At 41.6% G+C, this 21,152-nt stretch overlaps 1 protein-coding gene across 21 annotated transcripts in view; it reads left to right on the top strand.

Moving 5' to 3' along the window:
- Window positions 1-21,152, top strand: part of MAP2 (microtubule associated protein 2) — a 270,997-nt gene that overhangs the window by 146,655 nt on the left and 103,190 nt on the right. For all 21 annotated transcript variants that reach the window (XM_087706492.1, XM_087706485.1, XM_087706477.1 and 18 more), the window contains one exon: window positions 16,416-16,703. In XM_087706492.1, the coding sequence (XP_087562618.1) occupies window positions 16,442-16,703 (262 nt within the window). In that variant the 5' untranslated portion in view covers window positions 16,416-16,441. The remainder of the gene's footprint in view (window positions 1-16,415; window positions 16,704-21,152) is intronic.

Raw genomic sequence — 21,152 nt, 5'->3', positions numbered from 1 at the left:
CACACAAATTTTAATTGGGGATAGAAGTTATTTTTGTGGCATAGAGAAGGCTCTCCTCCGGGTAGTCGCCAGTCGGCATTGGCCGGCGGATGGAATTCGGAGGAGGCCTAATCTGTGGGATCTAATTGGTCTATTGGAGGTAATTGGCAGCAGGCAGTCTCTCAAATACCCAGGTCCAATACCATGAAGGGCTTTATAAGTGACGACTAGCGCCTTGAAGCGTATCCGAAGACCAATAGGCAGCCAGTGCAGCTCGCAGAGGATAGGTGTTACGTGGGTGAACCGAGGTGCACCCACAATTGCTCGTGCGGCTGCATTCTGGACAAGCCGAAGTCTCCGAATGCTCTTCAAGGGCTGCCCCATGTAGAGCACGGATAGGATTCTTATCAGGCCTTCTTGTATTGTTCTGAGGCAGATTGGCAAGGAGATGTCTGGTGTAACCAGTGCTGTGTCATACAGGGTTTTGTAGCTGAAATCTAGCATCTAGCATCATAGAACCTGGTGGTAACCAGTGCAACAACTTTAGCAGCAATATTATCTCCATGGTGAGGTTTATATATCATCAATCCAGCCATAGAATTCTGGATTAATTGTAGCTTCAGGGACCACATTAAGGTAATTCAAATGAGTGGTGATAAAAACATAATTTACCATTGTCAAAGCATTGTGGGATTATAATTGGGTCACCAGATGGAGCTGGGCAAAATCCTTCCTTGCCTTGGCTTCCACATGCTTTTTGAATAGCAGCTGTATATCCAGGCAGATTTTAGAACATGCATTGTCTCCTTCAGGGCAGTACAATCCAATCCAGTTTCCCATATCAGGTCCAATGTTCCTGGATGTCTATTGACACAGAACAACTCGATAGCAATAGCAATAGCAGTTAGACTTATATACCGCTTCATAGGGCTTTCAGCCCTCTCTAAGCGATTTACAGAGTCAGCATATTGCCCCCAACAATCCGGATCCTCATTTTACCCACCTCGGAAAGATGGAAGGCTGAGTCAACCCTGAGCCGGTGAGATTTGAACAGCCGAACTGCAGAAGTAGCCTGCAGTGCTGCTGCATTTAACCACTGCGCCACCTCAGCTCTGATCTCGGAAGGATTTAGTCCAAACTTATTTAATCCACTCAGACCCTGCTAGCCTCTGGAAACCTCCATGGCATCTGCAGTTCAGCCAGGGATGGCAATGTTCCGCTGATATTATCCATATGACTCTCTTTTTCCCATCTTCCTGCTTGAGATCTAAATAAATGATCAGGCAACTTGCGTGGCCTCAAGTTATCATGGAAAGCTAGAAGAGTTATGCCCCGCGACCCTTTTTCTGGATGTGATTTGTGCTAGTTGGAAGGTTCTGATGAGTATTCTTTGCTATACTAAAGACTCTGTGAGAATGAAAATGTTTCTAAATTTCAGTTATGTAAATTACTTTGAATTAATAAGTAGTTGTGTGATGGTTGAGAAATATTATTTATTTATTTAATTAATTAATTAGTTTGTATGCCACCCACTCTCGGAAGACTCAGGGCGGCTTACAAATAAAAAGGGAAGGGGGAGATATAAAAAATAAAAAACAACAATTAAAAATTCAACAACATTCACAACTTAGGATGGGGCTGGACAAAATCAACAGCCCCAGGCCTGCCGGAACAGCCAGGTTTTGGTCGTTTTGCGGAAGGCCGGAAGAGTAGTAAGGGTCCGGATCTCAACGGGGAGATCGTTCCCCTTATCAAGAGATAACTTAATTACAAACTTGTCATTATGTATTTTTCCATTACTTGTCCATTATTATTAATATACACTACTTTTCCATTATTTTTTCTCAGAAAATAACTATGCATAATATAGGGAGTGTACAGTATTTTATTCCTCTGAATAGGTTTAGATTTAGATTTAGATTTAGATTTTATTAATATTTGTAGGCCGCCCTTTTCCCTGAGGGGACTCAGGGCGGCTCACATAAAATCAGGGAGGGGGAATACAAACATTGACATAGAGACATATAATAAAATAGTAAGCAACATACATTCATCATTCGGGAGGGGCGGCTATCCTTATCCCCAGGCCTGATGGGCTAGCCAGTTCTTAAGGGCTGTGCGGAAGGCCTGGACGGTGGAGAGGGTACGAATCTCCACGGGGAGCTCGTTCCAAAGGGTCCATTTTCTATGTCAGGCTTGAGTGATACCCCTCCCTAGTGTTGCCACTAGATATGTTTTGGCATTACCAATCATACTTATTTTTTCACTAGTCCTTAATCATTCAAAACATTACCCATGGTGCTCTCCTCTTTTTTTTTTTTGGCAAATCATCAGACAAATGTGTTATTACAATCCCATGTTACATTACTCATTAACCCAGAATGTATAAAATTAGGTAATGGAAGAAACCCCAAATTTATTAGGCTTCTGAGAGTATTTTGCAGACATGCACACCTGGAATTTTATTACCGCCCGGAGCTTAAAAACCCCCAACCCATTTGTAATTTTCAGTCTCGATCTCTGTGCTAATAATATTTCTACCAATTCAAAAGATTACTATATATGCATGAATATTGTTGTGTGACAGTACGTACCGGCTAGAAAGTCTTCCGACTGTTAAATATTTTCCAGCAGAAAGTGTTCAGCAAAATAAAATCTGTCAAGGCATTTCAGCTGCCTTGTATTGCAGATCGTTTATGGTAACTGGGAAAATACTGCAATGCACCACATATGTAGTAGGACTAGCATTTTCCAAAAGGTTAGAAGATGTTCCCCCTCCCCCCCTCCCTTCCCAGCCTGTAGGTGGTATTTTAATCAAGTTCTCATGGCAACATAGCAATTTAAAAGGATTGTAGCCAACAGAAAACGGGTCTTTTATGTATGTGCTTGAGGTGGGAAATATTAAATCAAAACACTTGCAACGGTTATTCGTGATTGCAGATCTTCCAAGGTTAAAAGAATGCCAAAAAGGGTTGTTCTTGCCACTATGCGAGTAACTTCGGAAAAGATTTATGATGTTTTTTTGAAGAAAGCTGAATGGTTTTATTTGCGTTTCTAAATATCCTCCCTCCAGATTTAACAGTTCCAGGATAGGTTGCTTTAGTGGCCGAGCAGCCACGGAGTGGTCTTCCAGTTTGTGTCTCCGGAATTGCCAAATGGCAGTGCCGGATTTTCCTGTAGGCTAACTAGGCTTCAGCTTAGGGCCTCAAGATCAAGAGGGGCCTACATTCAAATTGTTAGCAAAATTAAAATTACACTATTCTAAAAACAGTGAACACTAAGACACTGAACCGAAAATAAGGAGAAATTCTACGCATATGACTAATAAACAAACAGAAAAATGTATTGGTTAAGATCGTTCCAGCGCCGCGGCAGTTAGGGAGCCCGCCCACGTTCCCGGCACCGGCGGTCGGGCGAGAGGCGCGGCCGCTCCCAGTAGCCGCCCCATCGACGCGGAACCCCACCAGCGGCCAGGCAGGTGAGGGCGAGGGGGCCGAGCTGGGCAGCTGAGCGCAGCAGGGGAGGCGGCTGGCCTCGCTGCCTTTGCCGCAGAGCAGAGCCGCCCTCCGTCGGGAGGCCAGCTATATATGTTGATATATATTGATATATATCACAGTAATGATGCATTTTATTGTCTCTCATGTAATTTACAAACTTAAAAATGGGAGGTGAAAGAGCCTCATAAGTGGAATAGCCTAGGGCCTCTTTTCATCTAAATCCGGCCCTGCCAAATGGCATTGCAGTAGCAATAGCTGCAGCCTGCATACCTGGATTGCTTTTATTCTCTTACAATGTCTTCCTAATCTTAGAAATGTTGCATTTAGACACATCTTCCACTAGGAGCCGTTTTCTAAAACTTGCTCTCTTTGAAGCTAACACTTTCTGTTTGTTTTAATTCATATAGTCTAATGCAGTGACGTTGAACCTTTTCGGCACCAAGTGCCAAACTGGAATGTGTGTGCCAGTGGTGGGATTCAGCCAGTTCGCACCACTTCGGGAGCACCGGTTGGTAACTTTCTAAGCAGTTTGGTGAACTGGTTGTTGGAAGAAATCATTAGGGCAGAGAACCGGTTGTTAAATTATTAAGAGCCGCGGTGGCGCAGTGGTTAGGGTGCAGTACTGCAGGCCACTTTAGCTGACTGTGATCTGCAGTTCTGGGAAGTCAGGGGGGGGTCGGGTGAGGGGTCGGGGGGTCGGGTGGGGGGAGGGAATATATTAGGTTAGACAAGATGTGTTAGATCTCAATGTAATGTGACTTCACATGCATACTGTTCTTTTTAAATTTTTCTTTAAAAATAGGATAGGCCAAGTATATTGATATGTAGCGGAAATATACCAAGGAGCAGAGGAGTGGGAAAGAAGAAAGATGGGCAGAGTGGGATGGGAGAGAGGGTGTGTGGGGGAAGGTGAGAAGGAAGGGGGGGAATGGACGTGGAGAGAGGAGTGGTAGAGGGGGAGGGGAAGTAGGGTAAAGGGGGATGATGGAGGGAAGATAGAAAGTTGGAGGGTGGTGGAAGAAAGAGGTGTATGGAGAGCGGAAGAGTTATATTGGGTTTCTATTTTCTGGGGCCTTGTTGACAAGAGGAATTGATGCAATTATTGTTTAATGCTGTATGGCGTTGGCTGTCTACAGCAGTGTTTCTCAACCTTGGCAACTTGAAGATGTCCGGACTTCAACTCCCAGAATTCCCCAGCGAATGCTGGCTGGGGAATTCTGGGAGTTGAAGTCCGGACATCTTCAAGTTGCCAAGGTTGAGAAACACTGATCTACAGTATACATGTGAGTGTATGAAAATGAAAATAAAAAATTTGTGGGAAGACTGTTGAGATGAGAGTTACCCCAGGGTGTTTTCTGTGGGTGAGGGTGAGGATGTGTATTGAGTCTTCCCACTCCTAGTCCCAACTCTTTAACCATTACAGTACACTGGCCCTTTGTGCAAGAAATAAACAACGTTAGATGTCCCCAAGATCCGAATCGGGCTGCTGCTATGGCCAGCAAGAGTGAGAGCCATCCAGCCCTTGAAAAAAATGAACTATTAAGAACTGACGGGCGAGGTAAAAGGTTCATGCCGTCTAAGGAGACAGGGAAAACCGAGTGCGGGATTCTGACCTAGTCACGTCAGACTGAAAGTGTGACAGGATTTCAACTGGCAAACGCTTTGACATTTGAATACAGTCTTTTCATTCAATTAAGTGTGCAGAGGCCAAGAATAATCTTTCATCTAGGGGACAGTCCCTTCGGGTATGAACGGAGGTTATCAATGGGGCAAACATCTCATTTTTCAGTGAGTAAGAAAGTACACTAGATTTCATTCAAAGCCCTGCGGCGTCTGTTTTTAGACAGGCGTCATTACTATTCAGCATCCCATTAGGGGTGGTTGTAAATTGGAGCTGTATAAGAATGGAACAGGATTTACTATGTTATTTTTTATATACATTGCATACTGTCGTCGAAAAGAGAATTCCCCAGTGCTACTGCTGTTCACGGGTTACATCAGGGGTGGGTTTCTTGCCCCGTTCCAACCGGTTCGGTTGGAACGGGGCCGGCGGCGTCCTCGTGCACGCGCGCGGTGCACGCATGCGTACTAGCGTCTGTGCGATGCTCCAGCTGCTCCTGGAGGATCGTGCAGGCGCTGTATGCGTCCTGCGCATGCGTGGAAGCGCAGAACTCGTCAAAACCGGGTAAGGAGCGCGGGCGGGCGGGTGGGCCCTTCGCCGTTCCTGGAAGTTACTTCCGGGTTCGCCGACCAACTAGTTCGCGGGGACCGCCGCGAACTGGTTGAAATCCACCCCTGGGTTACATGTATGCTGCCATGCTGTTCATTAGCCCAACAAGGGCAATATTTCATGCAGTATATTTCTATGTTTAGCTCTGAATGTTAGTACAGTGCTGTAGTCTGTGACATGCTGTCATTCTGCGCACTCTTCCCCCTAGACCTGCGAGAAATGCAGACATCAGTAATTTGCTAATGCTTTGTGTACAGTATATGGGCTTCAGCTTGGAAGCTGCTTTTGAGTTCAGAACGAACAGGAGTTACAGTTTGCCTCTGATCTGTTGTAGAGATTTTCTGGAAAGTTTAGAAATCGGACCAGATGAGAAATAAAAATATTGTATAGGTCAGCAAATGCCTGCTTTATTCCATAAAGCTAAAAAATAAAAATCTGGGAGAAGTCTTATAATGAGGAGCAGATTCAGATTATGTTTGCTGGGCATTAGTGAAATAGTAAAAGAAAGATGTTCTAGTCAAGCTTAGCTGTGCCTGAATCTCTTAAATGGCTTTTGGTGAAAAGCTTATTAGCAAACAGATGCTCAAATGTCATGCTCAGAATGTAGCATTTATTATTGTTAGAGTTGCAGAACATGGAAGTGTTCTGCAGAAGTGAACTGGGGCAGAATTCTTCAAACTAAACTTCATGGTAGGAATGTCCCATTGGTTTGGACTGGGTGAATGCTGTCCGCCTTTGGATTGGATTGTTCTTGAGTAAAGAGGTATCTTTGGACCTTAAAAGTTGTGAGCATGTGGAAAGTCTTTCTCCCTGGGCCACCACAAAAAGTAAAGACTTCCACATATACAGAGGAGAAATGTGATGCAGAAACAGAACTTGACCCTCTTTATAGAATGGTACTTTTTCTGTGAAGGCAGGGCCTAAAATATAGGCCATTCCTCCTCTTTCTTTATTCCTGTTAGAAGCACCTATAAAGTATAGACATATGACATTCCTCATAGAAATGAGGAATTGTCTTTAAGAAATCTTAAGCAGTAGTTCCTAAGTTTTCTATTTTACTGAATCAATGAATCAATGTTCCTGGTTAGCTGCTTTTTTGCTTACGTTGTCTTAGAACCTCAGATCTGGCTTCAGATTCTGATGCAGGACTAACAATAATATACTCTACATTCTTTTTTTTATTTTTATTTTTTATTTTTTTAAATATAGTTTTTTTATTTTCCATTTTCATAACATATAATCACATGTATACTATTACATAGCCAGTATCCTATTGTATTAAGTAGTAATTACATCAGTTCCTCTCGTCATCAACGCCCAGAAAGATAAAAACCCATTATTAGCTCTTCTGCTCTCCATACACCTCTTTTTTCTATCTCTCTCCTACCTCCTTTCTTCCCTCCATCATCCTTTCCTACTCTACTTCCCCTTCCTTTCTCCTTCTCCTCTCTCTACATTCCACTCCTCCTTATCCTCCTCATCTTCCCCCCTTACCCTTTCTCCTATCCCTCTCTTCCTGTCTTTCTTCTCCCTTCTGTTTCCCACTCTTCCTCTCATTGCTGTATTTCCGCTTCTGAGCAAACTCCACTCTATGTTGATGGTATTTATGCTTCCATATCAATATACTTAACATATCTTAGTTTTAAAGAAAAAATAAGAGAAGACAGTATACATGTGCAGACATATTACTTTAAGATCTAACACCCCTCGACAAGCCTAATATACTTCCCTCCCTCCCTCCCTCCTTCCCTCTACATTCTTTTTACTAATTGTTTTCGACCTCCGCTGCTCTAGGCCTGTAAATAAGTGAGAAGAGATCCTGCCTTCGGTCTCCTCTCTATCTTCGGTCAATATAATCCAACCCTAAGTCCAATGTATTGTAATTTCTCTCATCCTGGAATCAGATTTTTTCAGTCCTTCTTCAGTCTTTTCTGACAAAATGCCAAAGAGCATCTCCTTCCAAAAATTCCCATGCGCAGTCATCCTGCACTGAATCCTCTCTTCTTTTTTAACACTTCACGGAAAGAACATTTGACCATGCCAGGTTTGAAGGAGTTTATTTAGTAGAAAGTTCAAAGCCATGAAGATAATCTCACCGTTCAAGTGTAACAGCTGGCCACTCCGTGTTTGTCTGAAATGGGCAAGAAATGTGACATTAACAGGCGTTCCTCTTTTATTTCTCCGTGCTGAACAAAGACATTACAGTATTTACTGCACCTTACTCTCTAAGAATCTTTTTCTCCTTTTCCATTTTTGTTTGCTTGTTTATTTTTCAAGTACTTTTATGTGGCTTAAGTAAAAAGAAATGAACCTAAGTGGGTTAACACCGAGGTACATAATAAATTATACGATGCATCACGTTAAAGCGATCAACATCACTATATAAACACATTTTAACAAGATCATTAGCAATATGTAGCCCTTTCCCATCCTAGGTGTAGCTTGTCTGTCTGTCTGTCTGTCTGTCTGTCATCTAATTTATATAGCCTTCCATTTCAAGATCTGCTGGGCAGCACACAAGCATTTGAACCACTATAAATAACTTTGTTTTTCTATAGTACAATCATTAAAACAGTAAAAACAATATAAAATTGTTGTGACTCAGCAGAAGTTTGCTGTGAGTTGAGTCGGGATGCAGGAATAACAACGCAGCTGGGGCTCCTGAGTGTGGTCTTCTGGAGATAAAAGGATGAATGGTGCCACGCCCTGGTTGCAGAAGTCAACGTTCATTCGTTTGTTTGTGGTTCGTCGTTCATCGGTCGTGGTTTGTTTGTGAGAGGCACTTGGATAAGTGATTTGCTTTCTGTAACCCTGATTCAAAGAGACACTTGGAGAAGTGATTTGCTTTCTTTCTGTAAACCTGGTGTTGCTGTAATAGCTCTGTGTTTTTGCATTCTGCTGCGTAACCGTTTTGCCAGAGACATTATTTCGGTTTATTTTGGGCTCGCAGCCAGCGTGAGCCAGGACTGATAAAGTTATTTCCTTTTAAGTCTGCCTGACTGTCGTCTTTGAACGAGCGAAGAAGGGGGGTCAGAACATAAAACTATATAAAACGGGATAATAAAATACTGAGCCAAAGTAAATGCATCTATCCTTAATATCAGTACAATCACTGCACTGGCTCTACCCCATTCCTGGGTCCTCGTGATTGTGGGCAAAGCCATGTTTTGAGGGCCTTGTGAAAGGCTAGGTCAGGGTCAGTCTGGGGCCTAAGGGTTGATGTTCCAACAATAGTCACAGAGAAAAGACTCTTTTTATCCAATATGCCTGCAATTTTACCAACTTTCTAAAGGTTGACAAGATGCAGATTTACTACTGGGGAAGCTAATTCCACAGAATGGAGTTCTGGCAGGGATTGCTTTCTTGTGACCAGCCAGGGGGTTGAACAGCATCAAAACAGCAGGCAGATTTGGGTGATTGAGAAGACCCATCTTTTCAGCATGAATTGTATGTATGTAAAAAGGGAAAGGACTTTTATCACTCCTGCTGTTCTTGCTGTTTTAACAGGTTGACAACGCCCTCCCCCCAAATACCTCTGTATGATTTTGTTATGTTTCACAGAGGTGTAGTTATTAGCATAATTTCTGTATTCACACTTTTTCAATGGGTAGCAATAGCAGTAGCAGTTAGACTTATATACCGCTTCATAGGGCTTTCAGCCCTCTCTAAGCGGTTTACAGAGTCAGCATATCGCCCCCACAGTCTGGGTCCTCATTTCACCCACCTCGGAAGGATGGAAGGCTGAGTCAACCTTGAGCCGGTGAGATTTGAACAGCCGAACTGCAGAACTGCAGTCAGCTGAAGTAGCCTGCAGTGCTGCACTCTAACCACTGCGCCACCTCGGCTCTTAATATATATGCATTTAGTCCTACATGTCCTACTCATTTCAGGAAATTTAAAAATATGTAATTCTTAGTGTAGGTTTTATTGTTTAAAAATCAACAATAGAACATTTTATTTTATAATATACTATGGATGTTATATATATTTATCATCTAAATGCACCCAAATATTGATACCTATTCTGTCATTTTATAATATGAGGTTATAATATCTGGTTTGATCTTTGGAAGGAAGTTCTGTTTTTGTCAATTAGGAGTTTTCATCTGGTCAATAACCGTTTTTTTTTTCTCCTTGAACTGAAGCTTTTCTCACCAGTATAGCTGTGGCCCGGTTAAGAAACTTCCAATTAATTATGAATCAACTTAAGTGGTTCACGAGGTAGTCCTTTTCATTTATTTATGGTTACCTAATAGTAGGATGGGTCAAAATTGTATTCTATTTCCAGGCTAAAATAACTTTTTTAATTTTTAAATCAATAGTTTTAATTTTTAAAAGCTATTTTAAATTGGATATATATATATATATATATATATATATGTATGTATGTATGTATGTATGTATGTATGTATGTATGTAAGTATGTATGTATGTATGAAAAAGTCCTGTATGCTTTATGGTTTACAGTTTATGATATTTTTTGGATAGGCCATTGATTTTATGATATTTTATGCTAACTGCTGTGCAAATATTGTTATATTTAAATAAATACTGGTGGTTTTTAAGTGAAGAGCAAAAGCTTTTTGCAATGTGGTGCTGTTTGGATGGGGATTGTGAATTTTCTTGCATGCTTACAATAACTATGAAAACAGATTAACTGATGCATACCCAGTGGCATATGTGTTGCAATTACTAAGGCTGGTGCTAGTGTTTTGTTAACATGTTTATTGTTTGTGGCCCTGAAAAGGACCATTTAGGTAACCAAACATGGTTACTAATATGAAATTGGCCAGCCCTTATTGCTTCTCACCAGGTGGCATCGCTTCGGCATAGACTATATACGCTTTTGCATGTGATCTTTGGTGACAATATGGTGCCAGGCTGCAATAATGGATTCAATCAACTCCTGCTTGGTCTATGGGTGCTTCTTACTTATTTCATAACCAATCTTGGCCCACAAGTTCTCAATTGGGTTCAAATCTGGGCTCAGAGCTGACCAATCCAGGAGTCAAACACCATGCTTCTTCATCCACTGCTTGGACGGACTTGGCTCGATGACAAGGAGCGTTGTCATCCTGGAAGTAAAAGTCCTTCCCTACAAGTTGCTGAGCTGAAGGAAGCATGGTCTTTTCCAGGACTTCGACCTCCTGCTTGGAATTCATGATTCCCTGCATGATTTGTATCCAACCAATTCCAGAAGCAGTGATGAAGCCCCAGATCATCATGTGCAATGGATACTTCACAGATAGATTCAGGCAGTACGGCCTAAATTCTTCAGCTGGGAATCTTCTGACATAGTTATTGCACTGATTCCCAGTCAAGTTGAAATTGCTCTCATCACTGAAGATGACCTTGGCCCACTGTTCATTGGTCCACTTGGCATACTTCTTGGCCCACACACATTGACGAGAGTGGTGAGCGTCTGTGAGCAAAGGTTTACTTCGAGACCAGCAGCCTTTGAGCCCTCTGGCAAGCAGTCTGTGACACATTGTGCTTTTGCACACTTTTACATTACATGTTTCACCCCAGATTCTTGTAATCTGAGGTGAGGTGAGTTTCCTGTCAGCCATCGAAATGCGTTGCAGAGCCCGATCTTGCCATTTTGTCGACTTTCTTGGTCTTCCAGAGCGGAGCCTGTCATCAACTAAACCAGTTATTTGGTATTTTTCAACCACTCTGCCCACCAATTTGCTAATGGGTAACATTTATATTGAGAACCAATTGGTCTTATTTAAATTAATTAAGACATCAGACTAGATACCAGAGATCATGAGTTCTAATCCTGCTTTGGGAACAAAGCCAACTGGTGACTTTGGGCCAGTCACTTCATATTGGCCCTAGGAAGGCCCTAGTAAATCACTTATGGAAAGAAGACTACGAGTTACAAATGTAATGGAACCTGCCCATTCCATCTGTAACTTGAGAATTCGTGGGAGTGAATCTTGTACATATTGTACATTGTATGACATCACTCCCTGTTTCCACCCACACTCTCGCTAATTAAATGCATGGGCAAATGCGTGGTTTGTTAAGTGCACATGAGTTATTAGCTTGGGGAGGGCCATGGGGTGGGGGTGGGGTAGTGATGGAACAGGTCACCTACTTCAGGCCACCCAAAGTCTTCCCCAAACCAGAGGTACGTCATTCTCCCTCCCCTGCGGTTCCCTCAATTGCTTCCCCCCCACATCCTGTTGCACTAGGTGACTTCCTTTCTCAGCACCGGAGGCCAAATCAAGCTGATCTGGGGCAGATGGGTAAACCTACTATTATAAGCATCCTTCTAAACTCATAGCGATAATTATTTGCAACTTTTGTTTTGAAATCCACCAGTTCCTTAATTTGACTTAATTTGGCTGCCCCTGAAAAGTGTTCGGAGACTACAATTGGTCCAGAATGCAGCCGCGTGAGCGATATCGGGTGTATCTAGATACACCCATGTCACACTTATCCTCCGCGAGCTGCACTGTCTCCGAACGTGCTTCAAGGTGCTGGTTATCACCTTTAAAGCCCTACATGGCCTAGGACCCGGATATCTGTGAGACCGCCACCTGCCACATACCTCCCAATGGCCGATAACATCTCACAGGTTGGGCCTTCTCTGGGTGCCATCGACCGGACAATGCCGGCTGGCAACTCCTCGGGGGAGGGCCTTCTCTGTAGCTGCCCCGGCCCTGTGGAACTATCTACTCGTAGAGATCCGGACACTTTCCACTCTCTCGGCCTTCCGAAAGGCCACAAAAACCTGGCTATTCTGGCAGGCCTGGAGCTGTTGACCTCATGAATGAGGTCCAGCCCCACCCAGTTTGAGTGTATGATGTGTTGCTTTTTAATCTGTTTTTCTCTTCCCTTATTTTTAACTTTTTATCTTTTTAGTTCTGTATTTTGTAAGCCGCCCGGAGTCCTTCGGGATTGGGCGGCATATAAATTCATTAAATTTACAATTTACAATTTGACTTGCAATAATTAAGTGAGAGAACCATTCATCGGCTTCATTACTGTGGTATGAGGGCCAGTGGCAAATGAGGGCAGATCTTAAGAATTGGGTAGAAAGCATTATAATGGAGCTGTGAAGAGAAAGCCTATTGTTTTCCAAATGTTGTTAATTTATAATTATCAGCAACTCTCATCTCTGGCTGTGCTAGTTGGAGTTGCTACACGCGGAAGACCACAAATGCATCACCCTGATCTATCTACACACAAAAAAAATTAAATCCTCTCTCCACTTAGTCAGATTTCCATTCTGCAACAGAATTTTTGTATAACAAACTTTGCGGAATATTTCAGAAGTTGAAACAAAATTGCAGTGTGTCCCCAAGGCAGCATATAATACAATCAATTTTAAAATGCATTGAAATTAACAGTAGCACAGAAGATTAATAGGGAAGCCATAAAATATACAAACCACAAACCATCAATCTATTCCAGTTACTGCTTTCTAATAGAAAGAATAATAGTACAGACTAGAAGCCAAAACACTTTGGAGAGATGTCAGGGCATTGGGGAGAAAGGTTGTTTCTTGGTTGAGAGAAACCGCCTACTGCCAATTACCTCCCAAAGACCCATTAGATCACACAGATTAGGCCTCCTCCAGGTTCCGTCTACTAGCCAATGTCATCTGGCCACTACCCGGGGGAGGGCCTTCTCTGGCCCTTTGGAATGAGCTCCCCGCAGAGATTCGGACCCTCACCTCTCTCCAGGCCTTCCGAAAAGCCGTTAAAACCTGGCTGTGTCGGCAGGCCTGGGGTCGATAAGTTCCCTTCCCCTCTCGAATCGTGTGGCTGTTGGTTGTTTTTAAATGCCTTGTACTTTTTGTTGTAGTTTTTGTGTTTCCCTACCCCTCCTTGGGTTTGTGTGCTGCCCTGAGTCCCGCCGGGAATAGGGCGGCATATAAATAAAATGAACCTTGAACCTTGAACCTTGGTTGAGAACACTGTTCAGATGCAAGTATTCTATTGCTTCTGAGAGTACGATGAGATACACAAAGGAGATTTGGACTGGCTAGAGAAAAACATTGGAAACTTTTTATATACTGAGAGTTCTAGAACAGTGTTTCTCAACCTTGGCAACTTGAAGATGTCCGGACTTCAACTCCCAGAGTTCCCCAGCCAGCATTCGCTGGCTGGGGAATTCTGGGAGTTGAAGTCCGGACATCTTCAAGTTGCCAAGGTTGAGAAACACTGTTCTAGAATGTCAGATTTGACTTATGTCCTAATGGGCTACTAATTTGCTTGTAATAAACGTAGTATTTATGGTAGGAATACTGAATACTGAGGAAGCAACTGCAACTGAATTTCTGTAGTGGAGGCTATGGACCTCACTTGACCAAGACAGCATCCAAACACACCCTTCCCTTGGGAACAAGTCAGGAGGGGGAGCAGGGTTGCAGATTTCTTTGCAATCTTCTGCTGTCTTTATATCCCCTTCACTCCGGCAAAATGACTGGCAGTTTCACAGGTCATCTGAGGAGGAGGAGTAATCTATGATGCTGCCTCTCGGTCTCCCACAAGCAACATTAATGGGGAAGTTGGCAGAAGGTCAGATGTTGCTGTGGTAATTTTATTCCTCTGTTTAGGTAAATGATTATTTCTGAAAGGATGACCCGATGAGTAAGAGGATGTCTTGTTATAACTCCATTCTTAACTCATTTTATCATATACTCTTTAATTTATTGTCCCAAAGGTGCTTTTCCAAGAAGCAACTGGACTTTCTTGTTTTCCTTTAAAGGCGTTTCACTTCTCATCCAAGAAGTCCCATCAGTTCTGACTAGATGGTGTGGAATGGAAGGATCTATATATATCTGACCACCTTTTTATAGCATGATAACTTCAGGAGGTTGGGGAGAAGTTGAGGTTCTTCTCTCAAGTTCTTACTTTCTTATTTATTTTTTTACTTACGGAAGCCCTCCACCTTCTTCAGAAGATACCACAGCAGTGGTGGGTTTCAAAAATTGTTTGAACCTACTCTTTATAGGTAAAAGCCTCTGCACAGGAACCTTCTCAAGTAAAGTTTCAGCACCTGGTTAGAGTGTCAATGGCAGTCAGTTGGGAGGTGGGAGTGTTGGACAGTTGATTTGTGGCTATGTAGTGATTCTAGGCTGATCCCTATTTTCTCCCTTCCCCTCTGGCTCTGCCAGTCTTTCTCCTTCTAAAAAGCAGCACACAGGACCATTCAAATGAGAGTTATAAACTGGAGTGTTATGTTTGTTATGTTTATTAGTCTTGTATGCCGCCCACTCCCAGAGGACTCCGGGCGCTTACAGCAGAGCAGAGCTGGCTGGAGAATTCTGGGAGTTGAAGTCCACAAGTCTTAAAGTTGCCAAGTTTGGGAACCACTGCCTTTAGTCCATAATTGTATTGGTTTTTTTTTAAAGGTAGAACTCTAACACTGTATCACATTGTGTAACAATCATAGACAGTCTACAACTCTATGGCAGTGCACGTGTTTTGCATGCTGGAGGACCTGCATTGCTATCTATTATCTTCAGCTTTTAAAAAAAAAGGTTCTTGGAACTAAATTAGAAAAGATTTAATTTCTGCAGTTTTGGATAGCTGCCAAAGGAAAGAAACAATACTGGTCAAATCAGACCCTTGGTGATTCAGCATAAGGCTTTCTGTTTGTATTCTAGTAATTGCATTTTGTAAGCAGAAAAAGGTGAACCGTTTGAGATCCATTGGCTTAAATAAACCAAAATGTGCCTGAATTCCTACTACAGCAACTTTCTATTGTCAAAAAGACGGTAATCAGCCCATCTAAATGCTAAGCAATTGACTCAGTGCAACTACTTCCCCTTAGTCTCCCTAAGATTAACAACAAGTAGTAGTGGGCATTCAGGAATTTAAAAAAAAGCACAACTTAGCTGTAAAATATAGTAAATTGTATTATATCACAAGTACTATATGTCAAGATAACATGTGAAGAAACTTTCAACTTATAACATCTTCTAACTGCTTCCTTGCAATTTTACAAATAGAAGTAAATGAAGCAGTGGTGGGTTTCAAAAAATGTTTGGAACCTACTCTGTGGGTGTGGCGTCCTTTGTGGGAGTGGCTTGCCGCCCATGTGACCGGATGGGAGTGGCTTGCCGCCCATGTGACCGGATATGAAGATGCCGACGACACTTGTCAGAACCACCTTAAATTACCTCACACACAGCACTGGCATGCATAAGAATAGGATGTAAACTTGTTTTTTTTTAAGGAATCTTTGGTTTGCGTTAAAACAACTTCAACACACGCAATGTTCTGATTGCACCACAAACGCAGTAGTCATCCTGACCTTTCACAGAGGCACGGAGTTTTAGAAATAGGAGCGTGATAGTGTAGAATAATCATATCCAAGGACCAGTGGTGGGTTTCAAAAATGTTTGGAAGCTCTTCTGTAGGTGTGGCCTGCTTTCCGGGTCCACTGGTGGAACCTCTTCTAACCGGTTCAGTAGATTTGATGAACTGGTTCTACCGAATAGGTGCGAACTGGTAGGAACCCACCTCTGAAATGAAGGCAACTTAAAAAAAAACACAAAGATGTTTGCTATATTTACTATATTGAAGTCAAGTACAAAACTTTCAATGTATTTTTTTCTTTTTCTTCGTATCTCTAAGATGGTGCTTTCTTTCTCATTTTCCTATGCAACCATATTTCAGTTTTTTCATTGGGTGGGAAAGAATATCTACAGCCTGTTTACTAGCGGTTTCTCTTTCCCTTCTTATTAGAAGAAAAATTATAAAGGACGAGAAGTATGGCAGACGATAGGAAAGATGAAGCTAAGGCACCGCACTGGACCACGGGTCAGTTAGCAGAAGCTTCTTCACATCCGCATGCCGCAGAGATGAAGGAGCAAAGTGGGCCAGGGGAAGGACTGGTCAGAAGTTCTAATGGGTTTCCATACAAAGAGGATGAAGCTGGAGAATATGGCGCGCATGGACCACAGACCTCCTATTCCAGAACCAAAGAGAATGGAATCAATGGAGAACTAACTACAGGAGAAAAAGATACTGCAGGTAAATTATCAAAAGACTACTCTTCTTTCCTTCTTGAAATCCTTGCTTTGAAGCGAGAGAGCATTGCAGGGAATACTTTTTCAAGCAATAGCATCCTAATAACTTGAATCGGTTTTGGCTTCCGCAGATAACATACTTATGTTACTAAAAAAAACAACAACTGTGCAGGGTATTTGAATTGGAATCCAATTCTGAAAGTGGAAAGAAAGTGGACTTCACAGAAAGGGAAGTGTTTACATGTAGTTGCTCTTAGGTGTAGTCTGTAGTATTTTCAGGTTACAAAGCCAGTGAGATCTTAACAAGGACTTACTAGTAAGAGCAGAAACATTGGACTGAAGTCTAGTTGCTGAACAAAGTCTAACTTAAACAAAGCCATGCTTCTTCTTTAAAATCTAGTTTTCAGTGGAAAAAAAATGGCAGACTTTATAAAAATTAACTCTGTGCTCCTTGAAAAAATGTTTTACGTTTTTTTACAAAAAAAAAGAGAAAGGGATGCTAGTGTATCATTATAGCGCTAAATTCAGCTAGTAATGTCACAGATGTTTTTGTTGCATTTATAATGGAATTAACTGAAGTATAACTGGTGAATACGTGGCCCGTTGTAGGGGGCATAGGGGGATGGCCTTGAAGGTCAGGAGGCAGAGCCTCTACCAAAGCAATTGTTGGATAAGAGAAGTTCAATTCAGGTGAAGAAATTAATTTAAATAAATGCCTCAGGCCCCTCCCTAGGTCACAGGAAAATAATGTTAGGTGGGGGGGAAGCACATTCAGACTTGCAAGAGTCTCCTACAAGCACTGTTGGTGTTAAAATAAAAGTTGTCCTCCCGTATATGGCGCTGGTTTCTTAGTCTGTCCACCTTACAGGCTGACACTGGCTTTGATTAAAGCCTAAGTAGCTACTTAATATTAATGGCAATAAGATCTCATTTTCTTTTAGTAGTTCCAGGTTGCCTTACATGTGACCGACAAAAGCACACCGACAAAACCGCGGTGAGAAAACCATGATGTCATAAACACGCCCACAACGCGCTGACAAAACCGCGCCCACAAAAGCGCGATTTAAGTTAAGGTAAGGGTGAGGTTCAGGGTTAGATTTAGGGTTAGGTTTAGGGTTATTAGGTTGTTATTAGTTGTTTGTTGAAGGCGCGCTTTTGTCAGCGCGCTGTTGTCGGCGCGCTTCTGGGCTCATTCGTCGGCGCGATTTCGACCTCGCGGTTTTCCCACTGCGGTTTCGTCGGCGCGCTTTTGTCAAGCGCACATTTGTCAGTGAACCTGCATTACATACATTCTGTATGAAACAACTTTTATCAATAAATGATAACAGATCTTGGTCTATTCATGCAACATACTGTGATCCTGGCATAGATGCCCTCCTTCTGCAGAGGCAGAGACCATTTCAGTGCCTTCCAGGCTTCCGTAACACAGCTCTACGGATAGAAAATAAACAGATCTGGGGAACATATTGTCAAAACAGCCCCTTGCCTGCTGCATGCTGTTTTTAGTTTTAGCAAAAGAGAACATTTTTTTAAAATGGAGGGGTACATCTCGTATTCTTTGGGATGTGTAGGCCAGGCTCAGGAGACAGATAATAATCTCAGGCTAATTGTTTGGTTCGGGTTCAATCCAGAGGTGGGTTGCTTCTGGTTCGGCCCAGATTGAGCGAACTGCAGTGGTGGGTTTCAAAAATTGTTCGAACCTACTCTGTAGGTGTGGCCTCCTTTGTGGGAGTGGCTTGCCACCCATGTGACCGGATGGGAGTGGCTTGCCGCCCATGTGACCGGATATGAAGATGCCGACGACACTTGTCAGAACCACCTTAAATTACCTCACACACAACACTGGCATGCATAAGAATATGATGTAAACTTGTTTTTTAAAAGGCATCTTTGGTTTGCGTTAAAACAACTTCAACACACACAATGTTCTGATTGCACCACAAACGCAGTAGTCATCCTTACCTTTCACAGAGGTACTGAGTTTTATAAATAGGAGCATGATAGTGTAGAATAATCATATCCAAGGACCAGTGGTGGGTTTCAAAAAAGTTTGGAAGCTCTTCTGTAGGTGTGGCCTGCTTTCCGGGTCCACTGGTGGAACCTCTTCTAACCGATTCGGTAGATTTGACGAACCGGTTCTACCGAATAGGTGCGAACTGGTAGGAACCCACCTCTGGCGAACTGGTAGTAGTGACAGCGGAATGCGCAGAAGCGTCGCACGCCCGAAGCAATTGCAAAAAAAATTGGCAACCCACCACTGGTTCAATCACTTTTGAAGTTTGCCATTCTGAGGAAAAAGAACATTTTATTGTACTCAGAGATCTCCATGTTATTGTTGTTGTTGTTGTTGTTGTTGTTATCATTTTTTCTTCACACACCCCTCCCTGCCTATGAACAATTGCACGCGTAAAAAGGCGGTCAGGCTCCACTGAATAAGCTTCTCTTTGAAGTACTGTATAGCCATCCTAGAAAGTCAATGAAATTATTCCACGGCAAATGTTGTGAGTAATTACAGCAGAAGGATTCCTTGCCTTTAGGTGTCTTGGCAATTACACAGATTCAAGCAGTTTGATTGCTTCCCACTTGCTTCCTCATTGTTGTTAATGAAGCACAAGACAACTAATAAGCTTAGTTGCCATTACAAATCCAAAAGCAAAAGCAAAAACCCAACCCCGGCATAAGCATGGTCAATATTTTTTTTTAAAAAAACCAAACTATATTTGAGCTAGCATTTCATGTATTAAGATATAAAATCTATGGTTCTTCAACCCAAGAAGCAGTGCTTCCATCCCTCTCAGCAGGATGGAATGCTATAACCACCGGGAAGAAGAACAGTAGTGAATTACGATATTATCCAATTGCATACTATATTTTTGTAGCCCCAAACCACTACACTGTGTTCACTTTGTGTATATATAGAGCCAAGGTGGCGCAGTGGTTAAATGCAGCACTGCAGGCTACTGCTAGGTCAGCGGTTCAAATCTCACCGGCTCAGGGTTGACTCAGCCTTCCATCCTTCCGAGGTGGGTAAAATGAGGACCCAGATTGTTGTTGGGGGTGATATGCTGACTCTGTAAACCGCTTTGAGAGGGCTGAAAGCCCTATGAAGCGGTATATAAGTCTACTGCTATTGCTATTGCTATTGCTATTGCTATTGCTATATATATATATATATATATATATATATATATATATATATATATATATATATATATATATATATATATATATATATATATATATATGTTTTTTTATTTGTGCTGATAAATAAATAAAGGGAGACTAGTATAGATCTATTTCAAGCTATTTAGCTCTCATCAGCTAGCCACACCCTTACTGGGATTCGAACCTGGGCTATATTGCACACTAGGCATACTAGACAGAGATCTTAGCCATTAGGCCACAGGCTCTTATCCGTTTATCAGCGAAGCCAGGGTGAAAGGTATCTATTAGATTTTTTACAAAAACAAAAACAAAACACAAATATAACAAAGGCAACAGTAAAAATATTGGGTTTCTGTCGTGATGGACTCTTGTGACGAGCCGAAGGACAGATGATGGAAGCAGTTAGCTTCCTCCCATAATTGGGGCTTACCCCAATTATGTGTGTGTGTGTGTGTGTGTGTGTGTGTGTGTGTGATTTGTGCTGATAAATAAATAAAGGGAGACTAGTATAGATCTATTTCAAGCTATTTAGCTCTCATCAGCTAGCCATACCCTTACTGGGATTCGAACCTGTGCTGTATTGCATCTGGCTTCAGCTGATAAGGAGGAGACCTGTGGCTCAATGGCTAAGACGTTTGCCTAAGATGCAATACAGCACAGGTTCGAATCCCAGTAAGGGTATGGCTAGCTGATGAGAGCTAAATAGCTTGAAATAGATCTATACTAGTCTCCCTTTATTTATTTATCAGCACAAATAAAACACAAATATAACAAAGGCAACAGTAAAAATATTGGGTTTCTGTCGTGATGGACTCTTGTGACGATTGGGTTTTAATTGGGGCTTACCAGGGGTTGTGACACTATATATATATATATATATATATATATATATATATATATATATATATATATATATATATATATATATATATATATATATATATATATATATATATATATATATATAATATATATATGTATGTATGTATGTATGTATGTATATATATATATGTATATATGTATATATGTATATATGTATATATGTATATATGTATATATGTATATATGTATATATGTATATATGTATATATGTATATATGTATATATGTATATATGTATATATGTATATATGTATATATGTATATATGTATATATGTATATATGTATATATGTATATATGTATATATGTATATATGTATATATGTATATATGTATATATGTATATATATATATATATATATATATATATATATATATATATATATATGTATTGATGATCAGCAGAAGT

The sequence above is a fragment of the Thamnophis sirtalis genome, unplaced genomic scaffold (genome assembly GCF_051295495.1).
Source record: "Thamnophis sirtalis isolate CommonGarterSnake01/CBP01778 unplaced genomic scaffold, rThaSir2_p1.2 scaffold_1, whole genome shotgun sequence".
Taxonomy (NCBI): domain Eukaryota; kingdom Metazoa; phylum Chordata; class Lepidosauria; order Squamata; family Natricidae; genus Thamnophis; species Thamnophis sirtalis.
This window is presented reverse-complemented; position numbering and strand designations above follow the sequence as displayed.